The 25,620-nt window shown below is 63.8% G+C and overlaps 2 protein-coding genes across 3 annotated transcripts; both read right to left on the bottom strand.

Moving 5' to 3' along the window:
* Positions 1–1,062: 1,062 nt before the first annotated feature.
* On the bottom strand, positions 1,063–11,250 carry PPARD (peroxisome proliferator activated receptor delta). 2 transcript variants are annotated; one of them, XM_080358366.1, is made up of 7 exons: positions 11,162–11,250; positions 4,788–5,022; positions 3,977–4,128; positions 3,171–3,309; positions 2,419–2,621; positions 1,695–2,145; positions 1,063–1,311 (listed from the first exon to the last, which is right to left on the bottom strand). In XM_080358366.1, exons 2-7 carry the CDS (start codon positions 4,921–4,923, stop codon positions 1,064–1,066), a joined length of 1,329 nt encoding a protein of 442 aa, XP_080214492.1. In that variant the 5' UTR covers positions 4,924–5,022; positions 11,162–11,250; the 3' UTR covers position 1,063. The 2 variants fall into 2 exon arrangements, with proteins under 2 accessions (XP_080214492.1, XP_080214491.1); XM_080358365.1 differs by having other exon boundaries at positions 1,695–2,148.
* A 4,160-nt stretch (positions 11,251–15,410) lies between these two features.
* DEF6 (DEF6 guanine nucleotide exchange factor) lies at positions 15,411–25,145 on the bottom strand (the record flags this gene model as incomplete). The annotated part of the gene is made up of 11 exons (XM_080358191.1): positions 15,411–15,727; positions 15,828–15,918; positions 16,281–16,479; positions 16,571–16,737; positions 17,182–17,480; positions 17,559–17,667; positions 17,766–17,912; positions 17,989–18,216; positions 19,675–19,860; positions 21,150–21,290; positions 25,038–25,145. The coding sequence occupies 11 exons, from the start codon at positions 25,143–25,145 to the stop codon at positions 15,534–15,536; spliced, it is 1,869 nt and encodes a 622-aa protein (XP_080214317.1). The 3' UTR covers positions 15,411–15,533.
* Between the last annotated feature and the right edge of the window lie 475 nt (positions 25,146–25,620).

The following is a 25,620-nucleotide window of genomic DNA, read 5'->3' on the forward strand; positions in this document are numbered from 1 at the left end:
CAGACACCACTGTCCCGGGAGGGGACGAGCCCTTCCCGGCTGTGCCCCCGCCAGCGCCGCGCCGGGTGCCGTCCGGGCAGCGCCGCCGCGATCCCCGCAGCCGCGTGAAGCCCCGGGCGGGCCCCGGAACGCACAGCCGTCCCCGCGCTCGGGACGGCGGCAGCAGAGGGCACAGCAGCTTCCGCACAGCTGCGCTCACCCGGAGGCTCCTGCTCACTGTGAGCATCCCGGCCCCTCCCTCCCCTTCTGTACAATCTGGCATCTACGCCGTGCCGCACGCTGCACCCCGCGCAGCCCCAGCCCTGCCCTGGCCCTACAGACCTTCCTGGTAACTCACGTCTGCTCAGAACAGCCCGGGGAAGCAAACAGACTCCGGCCTCTGCTCTGAAGGTGAATTTTCATGAGCCAAACTCTTTCCCTCTCCCCTCCTCATCCCTCCGTCTCTTGTACCGAGGTGCCGGGTCCCCCTGAAGCCGGGGCACCGGGAGCAAAGGCTGCCATGCGGCTCGCACCATCCCGCTGGAGACAGGAAGGGAACTGCAGCTGAGGGTCTGTGCCAGGACACCCCGACCCAGCTTCAAATGCTCTGGCTTTTCTTTGGAAAAGAGAAACTTGCTTTTGTCACGCTGTCCCAGGCTTCCTGGCTCAGGACTACATCTCCGGAGTGCAATAGAAGAAAGAACACAAAGACACACGGTAAGTGCTGTCGCTGGCCCCGCGGGACACCCGCACCGTGCCCGGGCCACCTGGCGACCGGAGCATCCCGCACCGTCCACCCGGGACACGTAAAGCGGGCAGCCGCGCCAGAGCTGCGCTGCAGTAACGGACACAGTAGCTTACGATTTGCCTTTGTAAATCTGTTAGTGTGTGTTAACGGAAGCCCTGGCCTAGCAGGTGGTGGCTGCAAAATCTCACGGCGTCTTGCCCTATGTACCATACATCAGGGTCACGTAGAAAAGAGTTTCCAGTATAAGAAATGGAAGACACAGGGAAACGTTTTCTTTGTTTTGTACAAAAAGTCTTGCTGGGAATCCATGGCTTCGTTCTCATAAATAACAGGTCCTTAGTACATGTCCTTGTAGATCTCCTGCAGAAGTGGGTGCAGAGATGTCTCCGTCTCTGTCTTCTTGATCTTCTGCACCAGCTGGGCGTGCTCGGTCACAAGCTGCCGCAGGTCGGCCATCTTCTGCAGCAGCTTGGGGAAGAGGTACTGGGCGTCGGGGTGGTTGGACTGCAGGTGGAACTCCAGCACTCGCAGGATGTTGTCCTGGATCTCCTCTACCTGCTTCACGTTCACCAGGCCAGGCCGGTCTGTGGGGAAGAAGCGCGGCAGCTGTAGCATTACGGTGTAGCCCTCCAGAGCACACGCTCCTCCTGGGAGAGGGAGACAGGGACTGCAACCCACCCACCGCGCCTCCAGCCTGTCAGCTAGACAAGGGCTGAAACGTGCCCTTGGACAACACATCCCACAGCACGCTAGAAGGAGATGCTGCTTCTACGCCCCTTGTTCTCGGTGCAAGCTTGCTAGGCGTCCCCACCGCAGAGCAGCTTTGGTTCTGGAACTGTTCAGCTCTTCTCCTGTCCCTCGAGACGCCCCTGGCTGATGACAGGGCCGGCTGCCGCGCCCCAGCCCAACCGCCCCCGGCACCGGAGGGCTCTGCCCAACACGTGCACGGCCCAGAGCACCCGCTCACCTCCGCACAGGATAATGGCGGCCACGAACAGAGACAGGTCGCTGTCATCCAGCTCCAGCGCGTTGAACTTGACAGCAAACTCGAATTTGGGCTCCATGATCTCGTTGAAGGGCTTGCGCAGGCTACGCAGGAACTCACGGGTCACAAAGCCGTTCCCGTTGGCCACCAACAGCCCATCCTTGTTCATGATAGAGGCCAGCATGGCGAAGATGGCCTCGTGCACCCCGTACTTCAGCAGAGTCACTTGGTCGTTCAAGTAGAGGCCCACGAAGCTGGGGATGCTCTTGGCAAACTCGGTGAGCTCCCGCACGGTCTCCACCGTGGTGCACTGGCAGCGGTAGAAGACGTGCACCCCGATCTCCTTGTAGGGGGGAATGCCGTTCACCAGTTGTTTCCACACCAGCCCCTTTTCTGCCTGCCACAGCGTGTCCATGTCGTGGATCACAAAAGGCTGCTTGAAAAAGAAACGAGCAGTTAGGAACCCGCTGTGGGGACCTGAGGTACCAGCCCTGCCAAGGACACCGGCGTCCGCCTGTCAGCGCCCGGGCGACCTGCATCAGCACAGGTGTGCAGAGCAGGGGCAGGACGCGCAGAGCCCCACGGCTGCAGCTGGGACGGGTGCGCGCGGAGCAGATCCCGCAGGAGGGAGACGTGCAGCATCTCCCCAGGAACAGCCGCCCCCGTGTTTCACAGCCAACCCCGCTGGCCCCGGGAAGGAACTTACTGGGGTGCTGCTGGCCTTCCCGGTCAAGATACCTCTCGCCTTCTTTTTGGTCATGTTGAAGTTCTTCAGGTAGGCGTTGTAGATGTGCTTGGAGAAAGCTTTCAGGTCGGCCACCTGCGGGTTCTGGCAGCTGATCTCGTTGGCCGTCAGCCCCGCCACCAGCTTCCTCTTCTCTGCCTCTGGCATGCGGCCAAAGCGGATTGCTGCGGTGGGGGACAAAGCCAGCGGGTCAGGACACTGGGGTGACCCCTGGACAGCGATGTGCCCTGCTGGCGCAGACAGAGGTCTGCTAGAACACCTGCGCTACAAACGCCCTGCTTCTCCAGGGCTCAGCTCCTCCGGCATCGACACCTTCCTGAGCCAGCGCAACCTCACGCAAAGCTCCCATCCACAGCTCTCTGGGCTCTGGCACAAACCTGCTTCCCACAGAAACACCTTTATTTGGCCAGGAACAAGATGGTTACACCTGAACTTAAAAAATCCCAGCACAGAAGATCAGTCTGTGTGCCCAGTTCCCTCTGGGTCAACCCGTAAGGGAGAGCTGAGTGCGGACAGCCAGCCCGCCACGTGGGAGCAAACAGCCCCTGCTCGTGCGGAAGAAGGGGATGAAGAGCCAAAGGCTCAAAGCATTGGGTTTGAAAGACAATCTCCTAGCAAGACGAGAGCCACAGGATAAAGCAAGCGCCATACAGCCTCTGTATGTGAACCTTCACAGAAGGGCAGCCAGCTCTGGGGACAGAGGTGACACTCACCATTATGTGACATGCCCAGCGAGAGGCATTTCTGGAAGCGGCAGTACTGGCACTTGTTCCGGTTCTTCTTCTGAATCTTGCAGGTCCTCTCGCACTTCTCGTACTTCAGCTTCATGCGGATCGTTCGGCGGAAGAAACCCTGTGGGCAGGTGGCACAAAGGGGGACGTGGAGCAGGGGGACAAGGGGACAGCAGTGTCAGCACCTGCGGTTTGGAACCGGGCTGGTTTGCTATCCCCAGGAGCCTTGCGGAGGCTCCGCTGGGCGGAGAGGGCAGCCCAGGGCCTCTCGGACACAGCAGCCCTCTGTCCCCGGAGAGCCGCTGCAGAATGCGCGGGGCAGTGCCGCTCGGCGTGCGATACTGGAGCCGGCCAGCAGAGAGGGACGGAGGAACGGGCCCTGGGGATGTCTGGCCCGCCCGGGGCGCTGACGCAGCCCTGCTGGCATCTGCGCTGGGGAGAACGGCAGAGGCACATCCAAGCTGTGGCCCGTGATCCCAGGGGATAAACACACAGCTCGCTGCTGATCTGCAGCATGAAAAGCATCTTTAAAAGCAAAGTCAGCGTCTCTGTGGGGACAGATGGATTTGCCCTACAAAATAAAGCAGGAAGAGGTAAGATTTTGGCCATAGGCATCTCAGCTGCCTCCCCCAGGACAGTGTTTGTGTGCCTGTCTCTGCGCTCCACACTCTCTGGACAGGTTGCAAATGCTTCTTTATTGTAACAACTGCTCAGTGCTCAGGCGCTGTGCTCCCGGGTCTGCTCTGCGCCCGGCAGCGCGGGACCCAGCCCTCGCAGGGCACGCGTACCTTGCAGCCCTCGCAGGCGTGCACGCCGTAGTGAAACCCCGAGGCTTTGTCTCCGCAGACCCTGCACTCCACGTTCAGCGCTCCCAAGGCCATCTCCTCGCAGCCCGTCTGCAGCTGGTCTGACAGCGAGGGAGAGGAGCTCTGCGAAAGGTCTGCACACACAAAGGGAAACATCTTTTGGTGCAGCAGCCACGGGCCCAGGGTCGTGTCTGCCTCCCCCGGCCCTGGGGCTGACCAGGGGTCTCCAGCACCGTCCCGGCCGGCAGTGAAGCCCTCAGGGCTGCGCAGGCTGCGGGCACAGGCCATGTCTGGAGCCAAGCGTGTGCCCAGCAGCCCAGAGACCGATGCCGATTCCTTCCCTCTGGCGCTCATCTCTAGGCAATGAAACCCAGCCAGCACATTTTATAACCCGCAGTTGGCAGGTGCTGGCACCGGCTGCCCCGCTGGAACGCCTGGGGCTCTGGAGGAGCTTCCTCAGCAGCAGCAAACCGCCCTCAGCTCCTGCAATCACTGAGAGCTCCAGAGTGGCCAGGGAAGCAACTCAGGCAGTCAGTCCCTGTCAGTCCTCTTGCTCTGGGCCACAAAGCTACCTTCCTCTTATTTTAATTTCCACCTATCTCCCAGCCCGCTGCCAGCAGCTGTGCAGTGACCACAGAGCAAGAAATAAGCCTCTCCACAACTTGGCTCTCGATGCGTTATTTCACAGAGGGAAGAGATTACGACAAGCCACGCTCCGTTGGCAGCTGAGCACGCTGCCCAGAGGACACGGTGCCAGGCGCTGCCGCACAGACCAGCTCCCGGCCCCGCTCACCTGTGTAGCTGCTGGAAGGCAGTGAGTTGTCTGGTCCTGCACTTGGGTCCGAGGCTTCGCTGGCCACCATCACTGTCTTTTCCTCTTCCTCCTCCTCTTCCCTGACCTCAGGTACTTCCTTCTGTAGTTGTTCCATAATTGATCACCCCTCAGTGCCAAGACTGCAGTCCCTGTCATAGCTCTGGCATCATCCGTGTCTATCTGAGATGGACCCTGCCAGGCTGTTCCTGCTGGCCTGGGGAGAGAGAAACGCGTGGCGTGAGCTCCGAGCGCCCGGCCGAGCGCCGCGGCGGAGACGAGCACAACCGCGGCCTTCTAAAGGTCACTGCACTCCGGTGTCAACGCTGTGAGACTCAAGGAAGCAAAACCTCGCTGGAACCATATTTAAAGACAAGCCCCCAGCCCGTGTGAGCCATCCACAAGACCAATGGCTTCCTGCCGGCCCCCGCGCTCCTTCTTGTTGCAGCGTCTGTGTTTATTTTCACTCCTCGTGTTGTAACTGGCCCCGGTTCCTCTGCCAAGAGCCGCTGGGCTGAGCGTGTTGCTGTTGCTCTGCGCAGCTGCCACGGGGCAATCAGCGCGATCCGACGGCCGCACAATCCAGCCACTGTCTTAATCCCGGGTTTCCTGTGGGAGGAACGGCTCCGCGCTCCCCCGCCCCGCGCTTCCGCTGCTTGTTTGCCTAAGTCCATCCCAAATAGCCCACAAAAACCTCGAGCTGTGCAGCGATGCGTCGCCAGCACCGTGACCATCGTGGAGCTGTTCCCACCTCCCCCCAACCGCACCGATCTTGCTCGAGTGCCCGGCTCACGCTGCAGCGCCCCGCGCCCGTTCACCTCCAGATCCCGATTCAACCGACTCCCGCTCGAGTGACCAGTATCTCTAGCCCAGTTTATGTAGAGTTGCACCCGCTTCCTTAAAGGAGCTACTCTTAAGTGGAGAAACATCCCCCCGAGCAGGCGCTGAACCCAAGCTTTCAGCAGCAAGCCGCCGTTGCAGGCACGGGTTACAGCGCGCAGCCCGCGGGAAGCAGCACTCGCAGGGGCACTCGCAGACGCCGCGCAGCGCGTTGCTGTCGGAATACGGTGGGCACGTCCCCAGCCGCACCCTGAGCGTGCTGCTCTGCACCGCGTGCTCCTGGGGTGACAGCGGGGCTGTGACACGCAGCTTGCTCCCCAAAACCCACCCAAGCAACCCCAAAACTGCGCCTGCAGGCGGCCTGTCAGGAGCCAGGCGCGCAGCCCTGGGAAGGGGCCGCAGAGGGCGAGATGTGCTCAGCCTGCGGCGCTGGGCTCAGCTGCCCGCGTGCGCAGGCGCTGCGGGGGGATCAGGACTCGGTCAGATCCCACCCGTCGAGCGGCTGGAGGGTCAGAGAGAGAAAAGCATTTACCAGAAGGCTCTGAATGTGTTGTTTTAGTATCTCCTTGCAGGTCAAGGGTACAGGGGCCTGGGCAGGGAAGCTGTGGGAGCTGTTTGCACACCTGCCTTGCCCTCAGCCCTTCCCCTGCTTTCTAAACAACAGCAATCGAGGGAGAGGAGGAGGAAAAAGGGCAGAAATTCCTGCCCGGTGTAACGATCCCCTTTCTCCACTCAGCAGCTGTTGCATTGCAGCGGTGGAAAGAGAGGATGGAAACACGGACAGGGACCACGAATTCCTTCCAAAGCTTCTCCAGAGAGTCCAGCAAAGCTGCTTCCCTTCCTCTTCCCACAGGACGGGACGAGCAGAGCGCCAGCGCCTCGAGGAGCGCTGCCCTGCCCCAGCGCCGCTCCGGAGAGCCGGAGCCGCCGTGGAGGGGTTTGTGTGCCGGCTCCGGGCTCGGGCGGGCGCGGGGGCCGCCCCGCTCCGCACCGCAAACAGCACAGGGCAACGAGTTTGTCTTTCCTGAAAGCAGGAGCTGGCATCTGTGCCAAGCTGAGCCACATGGCGGGAATCGGGGGAGAGACGTGGCACAACAGAAGGGGTAAAAAACCAAGAATAAAAGTTAAAAAGAGACAAATCTTCGGTGTGGATCCCCTGCAAGAAGGCCGCGCTCCTCCAGAGCCCCGCGAGCCCCCCGCCTCCTCTGCGCCGCCCTGCAGCTGGCGGCCTGTTGGCCCCACGAGCAGGCAAACCCGGGGCCGGCTCTCAGGCGGCAGCTGGCGGGGGTGTCTGCGTCCCGCGGGGCCGTGACCGGGCAGCCCCCCCACCCGTGTCAGTCCCGCGTGCAGAGCGAAGCATCACGGGAACAGGATGTGCGTTTCCACACGGACACCCAGCACCGCCAGACAGACAGCCACGCGATAAGAGCAAGGAAGTGCTCGTCATTAGGAGGACCTCATCTCTAACCAAGGTGTAGTTTCACTGGTGGCGAGCTCAAACAAGAGGTAATTTCGGTGTGCTCGTGGGGTGGAGAGAGGACATGGCCGCCACTGACCTCCAGAGAACACACATTTGTTTCTAATACCTCTATAGAGATGGCACTGAGCTGCCCAGCGCTGCTCCACGTGTCACCCGCGTCCCGCGAGCCGTCCCAGCGCTGCTCTGTGCGTGTCACCCGCGTCCCGTGAGCTGCCCAGCGCTGCTCTGTGCGTGTCACCCGCGTCCCGTGAGCTGCCCAGCGCTGCTCCGCGTGTCACCCGCGTCCCGTGAGCTCCAGCCCTGCGAGGGGGCAGTGGCTGCTGCCAGAGCTGCTGATTACTCAGGAACGTGTGACAGAGGGTGCAGGAGGTTCACTCGCTCGCCCTCAGTGGCCACGGCTTGCCAAAGTGAATCACGCACCTACTGCGTGTTTGCCTCACCCACTTCCTGGACACTGAGGAAAAAAAGAGGTTACAAAACTCGCTGGATTCTTCTCTTTTTGTACCACAATTGATGCTGTCCCCGAAACTGCGTCACAGTATTTTGCTCCAAAAGGACCTTCCTGCTTTTTCACGTGTGCTGAGGTGCCAGAGGCAGAAACAGGAGCGGATCCGGCACCGGGCAGTGGCCTCCAGGCGCGCGGGGCCCCGCGGGCCGGCTCTGCTCTCCGGGCTCGTGTCCACGCGCGGGTCGCACGCGCTCCCACGGCCGGCGGTGGCAGATGCTGCGGGGGGTCCATGTTTCTGCAGGAATCGTCTCTGCACAGCTCTGCAGGGAGGGGCTCAGCGGTTCGTAGCTCTTATCTGGAGTCCCGCTTCATCACCCTCAGCAGACGCTGTCAACCCCCGTAACTCCATTTCCTTCATCATCAAAAACACCCCAACAACCTCAGGACTTTTAAAGTGCTTCCTTCCTGATCCTTTCCTTGCAGCATTAGCTCACGGAGACGGCATGTTTTGGAAGCGCAGAGGAATACGGCTGTGCCAAGTGTCATTGTTTATTCCCGTATTATGGATTTTGACACCTGTTTGCAGTCACGCTCGCAGGGCGTCGCAGGCCCAGGTCAGCACACCACGCTGCTCGTGACCATCTCCTCCTGTTGGACGTTCCCGTACGCAGCATTTCCAGGATTACTTTCAGCAAACCAACTGGCATGGCTCACGCTGACCGATATTCGTGTTCTGCTGTCACCTCAGGACAGCGCAGAGCACCCCGGGGCAGCACGGGCAGGTGGGTCTGACCCTCCGCAACCGGGACCGCAGCCAGGAAACGCAGCTACCAGGAAGGTGACACCGCAGGGGCTTCTCGGAGCTGGAAACAGCACAGGAGTGTTGCTATTTGAGAAGATCATTAAGGCCGGCAGGAGGGAGGATCATCGTCGCGGCAGCCCCGGGCACAGCGGAGGCAAAGCTCTGGAACACGGCTGCAAACTCGCGCATCCGCTGCTGGGAGAGACCCGGAGCAGCTCGTGTGGGGCGCAGGGACGGTTCGGGGGCCGCAGGGGTCCCACGTCGGGACCCGCTGCCCGCCTGGATCTCCTGTTCATGCTCCATCACCAGCTCTCCCTGCAGCGCCAGAGGAGCCGCTGGGATCCGTTCCCCTTTCCTTCACCAGCCCCGAGGCGGGGGCTTGGCCGCTCACAGAGCTCATGGAACCCGTAAGCGGACGCTTCCCAAAACTCCCCAGGTCCTCTCGGGTGTTACTCCAGGGCACCGGGACCCCTTGTTCTCCCAGACCTGAGCAGGACACGTGGAAGGATCTGGTTTCAGGAACATCAGTAATTATAGAACAGGGATGAGGAGGGAGGAGCTGGTGGGAATGGCAGTAACGCTTTCCAAGGCAAACGGCAGGCACAGGGTGTCACGGGCTCTGAGCAGGATTTAAACGGAAAACCAGGAAAGCAGCGGACGGGCCGAGCTGCCGCGGCCAGCGCCGCCTCGGCCGCCCTCCCCGGTCCCGGCCGAGCCCCTCCTCCCCAGACACCCGTGGGCAGCGCTGCGGGTCACACTCAGGCTTGTGCCAACAGGCCATCAACGAAACGCTTCCCTATCAGCTCCCATGGGAAACCTCACCTGCCCTTTCCAGCCACCACAACCGCTCCCGTCTCCACAGCTCTGGTACGGGCTTGGACGCACGCGTTTTGGTTTCTGCTGTTCCAAGTCCCAGTTCCCAGATCAGGGCAAACCAGGAAACGCAGCATGAGGGCAACGATCTCGGTTATCCTGGGCGTGCGGGGCTGCCGCTGCCCGCGGGACTCAGAGACGTGCTCGGCCGGACCAGCACACGAGAACCCTTCGTGTTTCTGGCCTGTGCTCCTGTCCCGCCTCTCCCGCTCGGGGTTCCCCTCACAGCGCGGGCCCCGAGCGCCCGTCCGCGGGGACCCCACAGCACCCGCACGCTCGTACGTCAGACCCCTTGCAAAGCCGGCGTGAAAGACCCAACCAGGCGACCTCGGATGTTCAGCAGGTCTTGGCCAGGCCTTGGAGCACAAACATCTCCCAGGCATTTTGATCAGAGCAGTGCACAGCAGAGCATTTCAAGAAGTCAACCTGAAACCAAGACACAACTCGAGCCGGCTCTGCTCTGAACCCTCCCTGCAACCAAGCCGCTCGGTGAACATCATACCCAAGCGTGGTTTTTTTGGGGAAGATGCATTTCACAATCTCCTTGACCAAAAGGTTTCATCTCATTCTGCTCTAAACCCTGATTTGGAAACGCAAGCGCATCTCAGAGGACGGAATTTAAAAAAATTGCTTTACAGAAAAATCTTATTACTCATTGTGGAAATCACTTCTGCCTGTCTAGACTTCCCCAGTTCTCCAGAATTATTGCAGCAGTGACAAGCAGTGTATCTCCAAACAGGGACAGCTGAGCAAAACAGGGACTGCTCTGCAGCACAGCCCGACGAACCTGCGGGCACCAGCAACGCAGAGCACGGGAGCCAACCCAAATCACAAAACGCACCAGTGCCTCGAACCGCCGTGGCCGAGCAAGCCAGGCCGGGCTCTGCAGCAAACAACCGTTCAGGCACAAGCACTGTAACGTCATCTCACCCAATTAACAAACCATTTGCGTGTCAGGTCCCGCTGCACGAAGGAGCCCAAGAATCGTGTCGTGCCAATTCCTCAGTCTCTAAGAACATTTGCAGATTTCCAGTTCATAATTCAATAGCCACAGACAAAATATTCCCCGAAAGGCAACAAGATGTACTGTACAAAAATACATATTTGTCAATAGGCAACATGCTAGAGAGACGGAAACCATTAACACGAGTGAGCAATTCTGCACAACAATGCTCTTGTGATCAGCAAAGCCTCATGTGGCTCGTTACAAAATCCTCCGCACACACTGTGAAGATCCTTGGAAGTCCCTGTCCCAGATGCCAGAACAGAGACAGGACAACAGCGGCACAAACGTGAGGCAGAAAAGCACACCTCTGCCCGCGCGGCTCGGTGCGCCGCGGCACGCGCGACCCACCTGCTGCGCGCACGGCCCCGCGCCCTCGCAGGCCCCGCGCGGCATCTGCGGCACGGCGGCTGCAGCGAAGGCTTCTGCGCATCGCCCCGCGGTCTGCGGCAGCTCCCAGAGCCCCCACCCTGCTGCCGCCACCGCTCAGCTCCGTCCCGCCAGGCGACGGGGGGACGAGGCGGCGTTGGCGCTGCTGCCAGACTGCGCGTCCTGACCACCAGTGAGCGGTACCCAGTGCAGCCCCGGCCCCACGTGCCCTCTCCACTCCACAACAGCCAATTTCAGTGAACAAATAATCAAGTATTAGGTTGCTATACTTTGGCTCAGAAGAACAGGAACTCACAACATAACTCCTAAGCATAACCCATACAGATCGTACTCAGAAACTGAACAAAAATAAAGCATGGAGTTTAAATATAAAAATAAACGTAAGGAGGTATAAGCTCATGGACAAAAGTGAAACTTGCTGAAAGCAAGCCGCATTTCCCAGGTTCTTCCCTGCCCTAAGTTTTTACAAGCATACGCAGGATAGCGCTGGTAGCGGGCCCGCGCGGAAGGGAAGCGTTACCTGTGCGGAGCAGCCGTCCTCGTCCGCCTGGCGCCCGCAGCCACCGCTCAGCTACCATGTCAGCGCGGCAGCCGCCACTGCAGCGATCTGCAAGAGAACACAGGGCGAATTTCCACGGCTGTGCTGAAGGCCAGATATTTATGCTGCTGGGAACGCTGGACCGGATCCAGGGACAGCTCTGAAATTTAAACACACGCTCCCTGTGCCGCACGCCGGGACCGCGGGCTGGGCGACTCCCCCGGCGCCGGGGGCGGGGGCCGCAGTCGCCGCCGTCCCCACGGAGTGAGTCCCCACGGAGGCAGACCTGACCCCGTGCCAGCGCCGGAACACCAGGATGTCACCTTTGCCTTAGGTCACCCCCGGCCAGAGGCCGACGACCTCGAGCTTTTATGACAATGTGTGAATTTGATACTAGAAAAAGGTCCATAAGGTGCTTTGTTTACTCAGCTTGCTTAATCCACTTTCAAGAGGCTGCCAGAAAGTTACTGCAACTTTAATGAACTTCCCTCTCAGGTGGTTGAAACTTAAGGATTCGACAGAGTTCATTCACTCTTCTTGGTTTTCCTGATAACTTTGCAAATAAGCCTTGTACTAATTTCAGGCTCAGGAGAGCAGTAAGAGACCAACGCTGAAAAAAAAAGGCTTACGAGGCTTTGAACGAGAGGGCATGGAGAAAATATGTTCTATTTTTAGACACAGTTATGCAGACTAACTGGACGAACATATTAAACAAAGATGTTGTGAACATGATGGGACGTGAACCCGTGTACCCTCCCTGACATCAGCCGGCTCCGCCGCTCCCGCCTCGCTGGAAAAGCCCCGTTTTGTGCCGCTGCCCCATTGCGGGACAGCCGCGAGGCCACGGGCGCCGCCGCGACCGCGCCAGCCGGGCCCGCTTCAGGGAGCCCACAGAGCTGCAGTCTTCGGTTTCACAGCAGGACGTTAAAGCTGCAGCAGGTTTCTCATCCCCTCTCTCCGAAAACAAAACGTAGCCTGTCTGAACACCCCAAACAAAGTTTTCTTTAACCTTCCTGATGAGGAACAATAATAACGTCATGACAACCCCACTGGAACATCAAGAGCGGCCTTTCTTCATCTCCACCAGCAATAAAGCCCATCCCTGACTAAGTAACCAAGTGTAAGGTTGACACTGTCAACGAGGACATGAATCACACCCTGAGCTCCTTCGCGTTGCAGATCAGAGCGCTTTGCTGCTCCCAGAGATCTGAGAATTAAACCTACATCACTGGCTCACCTGCTCCTGCTCGCAGGTAGATGCCAGGGCATGTCCCATCGCACCACCCACAGCAGCGCTGCCCCAGCGCCGCAGCGCGAGGGAACCTGCGGCACGTCGCTCCCGCGGTCCCTCCCGCAGCCGCGCCGACATGCGATGAGGAAACCCCACCTCAGCTCAGCCCGGAGCCGTTTGGGCCAGGAGGGGAAAGGGATTCTCCGCTGAAGGCAGCAAGGGGCACACAGAGGAAGGGCAGGACAAGGGCCAAGCGGAGCAGAGACCAGCAACGGGACATGGGCTCTTCGGCAGGTCCTCAGTCAAGAGACCAGCATCGCCACCAGCCTTGGGACCCCGATCTACGGGGCGGCCACAGCTGCATCTGCCTCCCACGCTCAGATCCCTCTGCCACGAGACGTTGCGCGGATCCTACAGCATGTCCAAAGCCTGCTTCCCTCGCTGCCCACCCGCGGACAACTTGCAGGGGCTTCCCCAGCACGTGGGGGCTCAACAGAGCGACTCCTTCGCACCAGCACGACGGCGACTCGTGTGCCAGAGGCTCCCACCACAGCTGTCCAAGGGGAAGGTGGCCAAGTTACACCAGGACGCTGTTCGCAGCCATGAGACACCATCCAGCCGACGGCAGACCGGTGCTTTGGGAACAGCACAGATGGGATCAGCACAGGGGGGGCGTGTTCCCTTCTGCTCCACTGAAAAGCCACATCTTCAGCTGCTTTTCCTCCCTGTGCCTGGATCTTCCATCCAGGGACACTAAAACACACCTACCTTGTAAACAGATTTAGAACCTTAATTCAGTGGCTTCTGCAAATAGGTTGGAGGTTCCCTGATCATAAACAAATAGGGCTGTTAAACATCACTTGAGGTGGCGTCAGCACACACAAGCTTCTGAAAGTATAGCAAGGCCAGGAGGCCTTTTGATCACACAGAAAAGCGGAGGTCAAAACTCATCTGGGGAGAAAGAGTTGATGGAACAACAGGATCCTTGTTGGTTATAATAACAGAGCTTGGAGTGAGCCAACAAGGAAGGAAAAAATGCAACCTGCTGGTAGGACAAAACAAAGGAGGGAGGCAGGAGGTGAAAGACAGTGGGGTCTTTTGCTTCAAGGTCCTGCCACCTACTTCTGCCTGCTCCTTTACCTTTCACCCAGGAGTCTGCAAAGGCTAATTAAGAGTTACGCTCAACGAGCCAGCATGCAGGTACCGCCTTCCTGCGCTGGCTGCGGGCGCTCGCAGCGCGGGACAAGCGACCGTGCGCAGCCCTCGGGGGCTTCAGAGCCACCAAAGACAACAGTGCCCCTGTTTGACAGGCTGAAAAGGGACAGCATGAAACGTCAACAGCTTTTATGTGGGATCTCCAGCAGAGCGGGGGAACGCGGAGATTCGGGGGTGCGAGAAGGGCGCTCAGACCCCGTCCCCTCGGGAGACCCCCCGCTGACCAGCACGGGCGGCTCCTGACCGTCCTGCTCCTCCCGCCCCCCGGCCCCGCGGGGCCCCTCACCCGCTGCCAGCCCGCGGCCGGGCCCCGCGACACGCACGGCCCCGCAGCCAGTCCCGCCCCGCCCCCCGCACCAGCCCCGCACCGTGCTGCCGCCCGCGCCCCGGCCCTCCCGCCCCGGCAGCGCAGCCCCGCGCCAGCCGCGCTCCCTGCCCGCCCCACGGCCCAGAAACCCCTCACGCGTCCCCAGAGCGTCCGCAGCCTCACCCCATCCCGCTCCCCGCGATCCTCCCCGGCCCTGTGCTCGGGAGGCCCCGTGTCCCTGTCCCCACACGCTCCTGTCCGCGACATGTCCGTGTCCCCTCCCCACTGCTCCACAGCCCCGTGTCCTTGCCCCCCCGCCCCGCCCCGCACACCCCGCCCCGCACACCCCGCTCCGCACACCGTGCCCGCAGCCCGGCCCCGCACACCGTGCCCGCAGCCCGGCCCCGCTCACCTCCCGCCGCCGCCGCCGCCGCTCGCCCCGCGCGTCACCGCGCCCGCCCTGACGCCACCACACACCCGGCGCCGCGCAGCCAATCAGCGCGCCCGGGACGTCCTGGCCGCGTCACCACGGCAACGGCCCAAGCCCGCCCGCCGCGCCCCCTGCCGGGCGTGGACGACGCTCTCGCTAGCCCGCGGCGGCCGCGGCGCCTCATGGGAAATGCAGGCGTGGCGCACGCAGGGCGGGGCACGCAGGGCGGGGCACGCAGGGCGGGGCACGCAGGGCGGGGCACGCAGGGCGGGGCACGCAGGGCGGGGCACACAAAATGGCGGCGGCGCCGCTGGGCCCTCGGGCGCTGTGGCGGCCCCAGGCAGCGGCCGCTGTGCTGGACGGGCAGGGAGCAAGGCTGGGGCCCGGGCCCTGCGGACGGCACCCGTGCGGGGCTGCGGGACCACTGCCCCGCGGCGCCGGGCGCTTCCCGCGGCCCGTCCCGGGACGCGCCCACCGCCGCAGGAGCGGCGCGACGAGCGGCCGTGACACCGCTGCCGTGACACCGCTGCCGTGACACCGCTGCCGTGACACCGCTGCCGTGACACCGCTGCCAAACCGGGCGGGGTAGCGGAGCGGAGCGCCCGGGGCCCGCGGGGCGGAAGCCGCTCGCATCTCCCGGCGAGCCGCAGCGAGTCACGTGAGCCCGGGCGGGGCCCGACTCGCGCGCCTGCGCAGCTCGTCCGCAGCCCCGCCCCCCGCCCCGCGGGCACCGGCAGAGCCGAGCCCGGCAGAGCCAGCACAGCCCAGCACAGCCCCGCACAGCCCCGCATAGCCCAGCACAGACCCGGGCACAGCCCAGCACAGACCCGCACAGCCCAGCACAGATCCGCACAGACCCGCACAGACCCGGGCGCTGCTGCCGAAAGCACTTCATTGATCACAAGGAGGCGCTGCCCCCGGCGCGGGCACAAACCGCGGGGCCGCAGCCCTGCGCGCGCCCCGGGCCCGGCAGCGGCTGGACTGGGGTCGCTGCGCTTTTTGCGGAGCGGGCCCGAGCGCAGACCCGGAGCCGGGGCAGACGGCCCCGCCCCGCGCGGGCTGCCCGGGCCCGGCACGGCGCGGCCGCTCCCGCCGCGGACGGGGGGGTCCCGCGGCCCCCGCCCCGAGCCGGCCGCGCTGCCCACATCGCTCACGGTCCCGCGCTGCCGGGCTACTTGTTGGGCTCCGTGGCCACAGTGTCCGCGTCCGGCGGCGGCGCGCCGCTGCTCCCGCTCTTGCTGCTGCTCCTCGCAGGGTCGCTGCCCTTATCCTCCGCTTTCTGCCTGAGCTTGAGGGAGGAATCTCTGCGGGAGAGCAGGGGCTGGTAGCCCGCGAAGCCTCCTGCGCTCGCGTTCGTGCGCTTCTCTGGGCGGACAGAACAGGATTGCTCAGCTGGGTCCGAACTGACCGCTCTGCCCAGGGAAAAGGGTCTCGGGAGGGCAGGGGGTGCTGGCCGCTCTCCTACCTCCCGGCCCGATGGGGTGCATCAGCCGGTTCATCTGCACGTTCCAGTGCTTGACGTTGGTGCTGGCCTGTCGCAGCTTCTGCTGGGCTGCCTGGGAGGGCATGGAGGGTGAGACAGCTGTCCCACACCCCCGACCCAGGGCTGCGGGCACGAGGTTCCCGTCCCTGGGTAAGGCTGGGCTGGGGGTTCCCTCTGGGCTGGAGCCCCAGCTCCCCCCGTCTGCTGCTGCTCCAGCCTCCCCTCCCACACAGTCCCGCTGGCGACGCTGCTCTGGACACCGGCCCTGCCCCCGGGCAGGACACGCTTGTCCCCCCTCAGCCCCAGACCAGCCCGTGCCCACACGGGGCACAGCTCAGAGCCCCCAGCAGCACCAGCTCAGCCCCCAGAGCCACGGGGGTGACGCGGGGTCGGTTGGGAGGTCCCTGAGGGATGCGGCACCGATGTGACGCTCACCATGACATCCTGGTCCACCCGCTGCCTGTTCACCCTCACTTCTTCCAGCTGCTTCTGCGCCTCCTCCAGACACTTGTTCTTGTTCTCCATCTCCTGCTTCAGCACTTGCTTCTCCCGCTGAGTTCTGATGATATATTCCTCTTGCTCCTCCTTCAGCTTCATTAGCTGCTTCAGCTTCTCCTCTTCCTCAGCCAGTAGCCTGTCAGCAAAGAGCAAGAGGTCAGGATGTCCCCGAGAGTCCCCCAGCCCTGTCACGCCCCGGAACGTCCCCAGCACAGCCCGGCACCCACCTGGCCTGTGCGTATCTCACGGCCTCCTCGTCCTGCCGCGCCTTCACCTCCTGCTGCAGGGCCTCCTGCAGCCGCCGCTGCATCTCCTCCAGCTCCAGGATGCGCTTGCGCTGCCGCTCGGCCTCGGCCTCCTTCAGCACCATCTCCGCCTGCATGGAGGCGCGGGCCTGCGGCAGGGAGCAGCCGTCACTGCGGGCGCCGGCAGAGCCACCGCTGTCCCCAGGGCCCCCTGCCCCGGCTGGGTAGGACCAGACACCCCCCACGCCAGGGAGAGCCCGCGGAAGGCCACCTGTCCCCCTGCTTGGGGACACACGCGTCACTTGGAGCCAGCACTGGCCGCAGGGTCAGAAATCGGCTCCCTGGCCACCCTGGCACTCCCGTGTCGCCTGCCCCAGCTCCGAACGCCCCAGCCAGGTTGTCCCTGGCTCCTGCTCTTGTTCTGTCACGCGCGGTGGCACTGACGCTCCGTCCCTCATCCCCGGAGCCCCAAGGTGCCGGGTGGCAGCAGCACCACTGCAGCGTGCTCCTGGAGCTCCTGCAGCCCTAGGCACCGCGGGCAGGGCCAGGACGGCCACCGCCGAGCACCGGACACGCCGTGGGGACGCTCCCACCTGCTCGGCCTCCCGCAGCTGGATCTCCAGCGTGCGCTGCATCTCCTCGTGCTGCCGCCGGCGCCGCTGCTCCTCCTCCTGCAGCAGCACCTCCGCCTGCCGCTGGGCCTCCTTCAGCAGCTCCAGCTCCTGCAGCTTCCGCTCCTTCTCCTCCTGCAGCTGCTTCAGCCGCTGCGTCTCCTCCTCCTTGGCCGCCTTGCGCTGCTCCCGCTGCTCCCGCAGCTCCCGCCGCTTCTGCTTCAGGTCCTTGTGCAGGGACCTCTTGCCCTCCGCCTGCAGCCGGATGGCCGTCTGGATGGCTAGGGAGGGACGAGACGGTCAGCAGGGACACGGGGGGACACGGGGGGGCTGGGGAGGGGGTGCGAGGGGGCACAGACCCAAGGTCCATTCCTGGCGCTGCCGGGTGTCGGAGGCGCTCATCTCGTAGGTGCGGGAGGACGTCTTCACGCAGAACATGCACCTCTTCCCGTCCCGGTCGGGCAGCACCTACAAGGAGGGGGCACAGGATGGCGTCACCCCCCATTCCCCACCTCTCCCTGTTTTGTCCAGCTGTGGGGCTGGCTGTCCCACGCTCAGGGCTGTACCTCCACGCAGCAGTGCTTGTCCAACGCGATGCTCCCCTTCTTCTCCTTCCGGTCCTCACTCACATAATAGGACAGGACGCTGGGCTTGAGCGTGAACCAGCGCTCCGACCAGTTCCTCCTCAGCTGGCCCTTCTTCCAGAGGTAGCCCTGCGCCCAGAGACACGGGCTCAGAAACGGGGCAGGGACAGGACGGGGCGTGTGCCCAGGACACGGGGCTCCTTGCCTGTTTGAGCACATCCTCGATGACCTCCTGGTACACCTCCTCCACGGCCATGCTGACGGCCTCCGGCTCGATGCCTCGCAGGAACCGCCCCGAGTTCACCATGTCCAGGAACTGCCAGACCGTCAGCCCGGCCTGGCCCTGCGGCTCCTGCGACAGCTGCTCCTCCAGCTCACAGGGGTTCAGCTCCACGTTCATGGCCGTGCAGATCTTCTTCAGCAGGTACTCCACCTGCGGGCACAGGGAGCTCAGGGACATGGGGACATGCCCGCCCCACCCCCTGTTTTGGAGAGCCCGAGCCCCCGTCTCTGCCCAGCCGGGGGGGCAGGAGTCCCCTCCCCGCGGTATCTCCCCAGCGGTGGTGGCCGCGGCCGAGCTGCTCCGGGCAGCCCTGGGAGGTGAACATTGAGTTAGAGCTTGGCCACTGCCCGGAAGGTTTTCCTTTTAACCACAAGACTCTGAATACTTCTGGCTTGTTTGTCTGCAGAGTGAGAAGAACCTGCAGAAGCCAAGTGCCTGCGAAGGGCCCGCGGTGCCGCGCGCGCCCAGCCCGCGGGCAGGCGCCTCGGCCCCGGCACCCGCTCCTCGCCAGGTGCGCCGTGGGAACACGGGGCCGGGCAGGGAGACGGCGCCCGCGGAGCACAGGAGCGGCCTTGTGAACCGCAGTGGCTTGTTTTCCAAGCTCAGCCCTGTAGGCAGAAAGACGTTCGGTTCGTCAGGGTCCGGGGCGCAGGAAGCTCCTCTCCCGGGGCGCAGGAAGTGTGGTCGCCCTCCCACATCTGCGCAGCGCGGCACTTCTTGTCTTTTCTGCCCCCTCCTCCCGCCCTTTTCTGCTGACCTCAGGAGGCTGATGGTGCAGAAGCAGAAGCAGAAGCAGATAGAGAGCAGCTGCTCGCCCCGCTGAGCGCCTCGGGCTGTGGCTGCTCTTGGCTTCTGAGCTTGTCCCTCCTCCCCACATCTCCCACCTTCTCACGGGGTTTGCTGGACCCTCGGCGAAGGGAGAACCTTCCCTTGCAAATGCCGGCTGGAATTTGGAGCTTTGGAGATCACTGCCAGCAGCTCTGCACAGCCGGCACCCGGCTCTTAACCCCCCGGTGCCGGGCAGGGGTGAGCACGGACAGGGACAGACGGACAAGCGGGTCTGCACTGCCGCTGCGTGGTGGCCTGGGCTGTAAACCAGCCCTGGAGACACACACCCCCAGCCTGGCAGCGATTTCACAGGAGCAACCCCCCCTTGCACCAGGTTTTTAAGGGTTTCTCGTCGTCTTTGTCCCCCACGACAACCAGGAGTGCTCCCGGAGCTGGGCGCGGGGCCGGCGCGGGGCCGGCGCAGGCGGAGCGGCGGCTGCTCCTTGGCTGGGGCTCCGAGAACTCGCGCATTCATTCCACAGCAGGCGAAGCGCTCGCTGGCGCTGGCCCGACCCGCGGGGAGCAGCGCGGGCCGGCCGCGCTCCGACCCCAACACCCGTGGGCGACCCGTGGGCGGAGCTTCCAGCGCTCGGGGGTCCCGCAGCCGCCCCGCTGGCGCGGCGGGGGGCGGGCGGCCCTCTCCCCCACCCTGCCCCGCAGCTCCACTCGTGCAGGATGTGGTGAGACGTGCCAGGAAGCGATAGCGGGACATGCGCCCCCGAACCGGGCTCTGCCCCCCGCGGAGCCGCGGCAGGCGGGGTGGGGAGAGGCAGGTCCTACCTCATCCGGCACCATGACGAGAGGGTACTTGTCTTCGGAGAGAAAGTTGAAGAGACACCAGAGCTTGAAGGCGTCTTGGTGGGACACAACACTGTTCCCGTTCCGGTCAGGCTTGTAATTCTTCTTGGCCGTCAGGGTCCAGCAGAGCTCGTCAAAGTTTTCTTTGACAAAAGCACCTTCCTCCACCTGCGGGTGAGCACAGAGCCGCGCTGCCGCCGGTGCCAGCACGCTCCCGGCACAGGTCCCCGACACCAGCACCATGTGCCGGACGGTAGAGACGACCCTGCCGGCCCGCTGCGGCGCCCGAGCATGGCGGCACGCCACCGCGGCTCAGCCACCGCGGCTCAGCCACCGCCTGCCGGGCTTTGGGGCACCGGCAGAACCCCCGGGACAGCGCACACGGCACCTGGTGCTCTCCCAGCCCCCTCCCCAACGCCTCTGTGGCTTTGGGTCGCTCTCGTTATCCCGTTTGCCCAGGGAAGTGCTGGCCCCTGGGCAGGCGGAGGCAGCAATGACGCCTCCACCAGCCTCGGCCCCTCTGCCGGCACCGTGACCTGCTTCCCGCGGCGATTGTGGCGTGGCTGCGGTGAGCTGTGCCACGGACCAGAGGAGCCTGGCCACGTCGGGCCGCTCCAGCCCGTTGGCGTGAACCACGCGCCGCCAGCACAAGGACAAACCGCAGCCTGCAGCCGCAGGGCCGGAGAAAAACCTCCGGGCGGCAGAAAGCTGAGAGCCCCTATTACCAGGAAAACCCGCTTCCCCTTCTGGGATTTTATGAGCCGTGGGTTTAAAGGTCACGTCCCAAAGAGCCACAGGGGAAACGGGAAGGATTTTGGCTGCACTGAGCTGGAGATTGGACTGGGCTGGGCAGCTCCTGAGCAGCTCGGGGCAAGGTGGAGACCGGCTCGGGTCCGGCACGGGGTCCTGCTCGGGGACCGACTCGGGTTCCTGCTCGGGGACTGGCTCGGGGAGGCGCCGGGCAGGGTTGCTGCCCCTTCTTCCGAGCGCACAGTGGAAGAAAGTTGTCACTCGTTTTCCTCTCCTCACACGCCCGCAGGAAACGAGCACCCGGCCGCAAAGTCTCGCTGCACCCAACAAAGGTGCCTTTGAACCGCGCGGAAAAAAGGGAGAAACCCCCAGCCCACCCCAACTCCGCTGCTGCCCCGGCACCTCGGCATCCTCCTCGCCAAGGGAGGTCACACCTCGGGTTTAACAGGGTGGAGAGGAAAAAAAGGCTGATTTCTCACTTTAGGAAGCACTGGCAGAGCCGCGTCTCCATCCAGAGCCTTTCTGGAAAGAACTGACTTCATCCTCACCACGGAGACGCGGGGTATCAAAAAATTATCGCTCATTTCGGCACCTACCCGAGCGCTCGCTGCATCCTTCCTGCGCCCCGAGGGCTCCGGCACAGGGGAAGCGCAGCCGGGGGCTCCCGGGGCGCGGACAGCGCAGGGACCGCGGGCGCAGGGGCTCACCTTGTCCAGGATGTACTTGTTGAGGTACGGCATGTAGCCCTGGCTGGACACCGGCCCGTCGTCGTCGTCGCGGAAATGCTCCTCCAGCGCCACGGGGTCGTGGGGGATGCACAGCACCGTGTACAGGTTGTGGGACAGCACCTGCCGAGCAGGAGACACGGGACACGGTGACAGCCCCGAGCGTGGCCCGGCCCCGGCAGCCACCCGGGACCCCGTCCTGCCCGCAGCCCCATCCCGCCCGCAGCCCCGTCCCGCCCGCAGCCCCGTCCCGCCGCGCCTGGCAGAGGGACGGCCAAATCTTCCCAAATATTAATTTAGAAACAGGAAAAAAACTGAGGATTTTTCCACGTGCATTTCTTCTCATTCTTGGCACATGGGGAACTTCTTTTTTTTTAATCTGGCCGTTTCAAAGGTAACAAACAGGACACGCTTCAACCTGCAAAGCTGGGGAACCCCCGGGCCGCGCTGCTGGAGCCGCCGTTCGCCGTCGGGAGAGCAGGGCCCGGCGGCAGCCACTGCCCCCAGAGGGCACAGAGACACGGAGACCAAAATGGCATTAATTAGAAGCTAAGAGAAGGTTTTGCCTGGAACAGAAGCAGGCGAGGGAGAGCCAAAGACACACCATCTCCAAACCAGCCTGCGAGCATCACCAACCAGCCCATTCTGTTCAAATCCCCCAAAACAAAGGAGGTTTAGAAGCTCCCACGTGTCCCGCATGCTGGGGAGCGCACGGAGCGGTCGGGTGGCAGCCGGCGCCGGGACAGGGCTGCGGGAGCGCCGGCGCCGGGACAGGGCTGTGGCAGCCGGCACCGGGACAGGGCTGCGGGAGCTCTGGCGCCGCGCCGCGCAGGCACCCGCGCAGGGACAGCTCCAGGCGTTCGAGAAGAGGGGGAGGCGGCTGTGCATGCGGGCGGCGGGGCAGCATCCCTGCTCCGGCGGGAGAGAAGCCGCCCGAGGCCGCGGCAGCTGCCGCAGCTGGAGATGGTTCTTGTTCAACCAGATTTTCTTTCTCGTTTTCAGCCCCTGGACCGATTTTATCAGCAGGACCCGGCCCTGCGCTCAGACGCCGCGCGGCTGCAGCCCCGAGCACCGCTCTGTGTAGGGGTGGGGGGCTCGAAACGCCCTGCGCATCCCCCAGGATGGGCACAGATCCCTTGGGATGGATCGACAGTTTGGGAATCGCGTCCCATCCCGTCCCCCCTTTCCAACATGGGGCCTCGTCCCCATCCCTCGCACCCCTCTGGCAGCACCCCAAGTCCTTGGGGGTCGTGTGCCCCAGCCGGCACCCCGCGCCCTCCGTCGGGCACCCGCAAATCACAGCCCTATGAAATGGAAGCGGGGCAGGTGGGGAGCAGAGCCCTGGCCCCACAGAGAGAGGAGAGGGGGGATCCCCCGGCTCTGAAACAGGGACAGGAGGGGAGAACAATGGGGGGAGAAGGGGAGGGATGCTCTGAGCGCAGCCTGGTGAGGCAACGTTCCCCCTGCGGTGTGCAGGGGACAGTGGGGGGACAGGGGTCTGCCCGACCCCCAGGCAGCCCAGATCCCCCCGAGCAGCAGCCCCAGCGCTGTTCTCCACCCTCACCCTGCCCCGTCCCCCCTGCGGCCGCTGCTGACGCCAGCAGAGCTGGGGGCGGAATATTTGAGGTGGCTGGAGAATGGCCGCCCCTCTTCTCCTCCCCGTGGGAGACGCTGGGGGCGATGCCGGCGCCGGGGTGACCTTTCGGCTGGAGCCTGGCTCCCTGTGTCACACACAAACCCGCGGGCCCAGCGCGGGAGCAGCGGCACCAGGCAGCGCCGGGCGCAGGCTCCGCTCAGGACCGCTCTCCTGAGCAGGCACAGGAGCCGAGGTGACGAGAAGCACCAGGACGGGGGGCAGCGGCTCCCGCCCGCCTGCCCCGGCCACCCGGGGGCTCGTCCCTGGGAGCCACGTCCCAGGAGCATCCGCGGGGCCGGGAGCAGCTCCCGCGGGAGGGGTAACACGGCCACGGGCAGGGCTGGCGAGTGCCCGCTGGGAACAGAGCCACCCGACAGCTCCTGACATGCAGCGCTCAACCGCAGGACTCCTTCCTTCCTGTGCAGATACACACCTACGCGTACACATGCACACGCCGGCTTGCACAGGAGCGTCCACACAAAGAACTCAACTGCCAAACCCAGTGGCTTCCCAGCGCTGCGCACCAGGGGCTGCCAAACTGCCCGTGTGCCGGCGGGAGGCCAGGACAGCGCGGCGCCCGGCCGCTGGGCTGGCGCTGCTTTGCTGGCCGAACGCTGTGAACACCCGCGGTCCCGCCGGCTGCTCAAGCGCTGCCGCGGCAGCGTGCCCGGGGGGGCAGAGCGCGGCCACCCGCGCAGCACGGGGGGCTGGCGGGGCCACGGCGGCCTCGCTGCTCCAGCCTGTGGGACCCAGAGCTGCTGCTGCCCCGAACCCGCCAGCGCTCGGCTGCAATGGCCGTGAGCCTCCCCAGCCCCGAGCCAGCAGAGAGCCACCCGGAGCTGAGCTGTGCCATCCCATCCCAGCGCTGAAGGCGGACGGAAAAATAGCAAAGGATAAAACTTTCCTACTTTCCGAAACATCACCCTGGGCAAAGTCCCCACGGAGGCGCCGTCCCCAGCGCCCCCGCAGCCCCTGCACGGGGGTTGGCAGCTCCCCAGCCCCCCCAGACTCTCTAGGAAAGGCCGTCACAACGCGGGTCCGCGTGGCCCCAGCGCCGTGGCCGCAGGTGCGGATCCCTGGAGACACGCGGTCCCGGCAGCGCCGCGCACGCCGGGCTGGGCCCAGGACCGGGCAGGGACGCTGTGGGGGCGCGCAGCCGCCTTTTGGGGATTAACACGGGCATTGGGCACCGGCTTACGTCGGGATTTTCCTTAATATGTTCCTTCAGATATTTCCACAGCCCTAAGTCGGCAGCGCCGGGCAGCGGCCGGGCAGGGGAGCCTGGCTCCCGCCGCTCCGCCGGACCCCTGCAAGCGGAACTTAATCCTGGGGCAAAACGTGCCCCTTGCCGAGCCCAGCGCTCTCCCTGCAGTCCATCCCGGGGGAAACCTGTAGCGTAGAGGCAATAGCGGAAAAGAGGCTTCTCTGCAGCGTTTCACAACGCATCGGGCACGCTGGCAGCAGCCGCCGAGTCCTGACGCAAGAGCTCCCCGTGTTTTGCATGTTTTTAGCTCAGGTCCTTCCCCTGCATCGCAGCCCCTGCTCCAACCGGCATTTCCAACCCCGGCGCCAGCCTGAGAACCGCAGCGGGACATTTACATGGCAACAGAAAGGAGTCCATCGTTTGCCAAGGGAAGAAAACTATAAAGATTGATAATTATTGTCAAAGCCAAGGTGAAGCCGGCAGGCTCGACCAGAGCCCGTCCTGCGGGCAGACAGAAAGGCTTTCAAAGCCATGACGACGTTGAGAAGGGCTGAGCACCCGAGCGCTCTGCACAGCTGCCGCGGGCGTGTGGGAGAGGGGAACGCAGGGACTCGGTGGAGCTGGTGCAGGGACTTGGTGGAGCTGGTGCGTTATTTCTGGCCAGAGCACTGAGGATTTTAGTTTAACGACCGTCTGTCTTTTCCTACCGACCTGTCGGCTGAACAGGAAGCACAAACGCGGGTGCTCCGGCAAGCGAGAAAACGCAGACTGAGTTTGGGTTGTTAGTTGGCCACAAAAAGCAGAAGAAAATGAGAACAACTAAAAGTTTTCTTCATTTTCACCTAGAAAATACATTTGAGCCTTAACACCCCTCACCTGTTTTTTTAAAGGGAGACAAGGCAGAGATGGAGAACTTCACCAAACCCAGCGTGTCGGCAACAGCCAAGTCCTATTGATCCGAACGTTTAACGATTCCTGCGCGGAGCCGCGGGCGCCCGGAGCATCCCCGCCCCGCCCCGCCTGCGCTCACCTTGAGCTGGGACTTGGAGACCTTGCCGCTCTTCTCCACGTCCAGGGCGGTGAACGCGTACCAGATGGACTTGAGCAGCTCGGCGCGCAGCTCCGCTCGCAGGTCCATGGCGGCGGCTCCGGCGGCCGCGGCTCCGGATCCAGGAAACCGCCACCGGGCGGCGCGGGGCGCGGCGGCAGCGCCACCTGCTGGGCGGGCCCGAGCGCGGCACGCGGGACACGGCTCAGCGACGCGGGACAGGGCTCAGGGACCCGGCTCAGCCCCACCCCCGGGGAAGAAGCCGCATCCGGAGCTCGCGGGGCACCGACAGGACAGGATCCGTGACCCTTTGCTCAGCTGAGATCCAAAGCTCCCCTGGTGCTCGTGGTCTGCGGAGAGAAATCCCCTCCCTGCCTCCAGGAGCAGCCTCCCCCTCTGGGACGGCGCGAGAGCCGCCCCTGTGTCCAGCCTTGCAGGAGCCCTGAGGCCCAGGGGCAGCTCTCAGCCCCCCAGGACATGCAGGTGGAACTCAGAGGCTACAACACCCCACACCCCCACTTTGACAGGGCACCTTTGCCCAGCTCAACAAACCTCCTGAACGTCC

Source organism: Nesoenas mayeri (genome assembly GCF_963082525.1).
Source record: "Nesoenas mayeri genome assembly, chromosome: 23".
NCBI lineage: Eukaryota > Metazoa > Chordata > Aves > Columbiformes > Columbidae > Nesoenas > Nesoenas mayeri.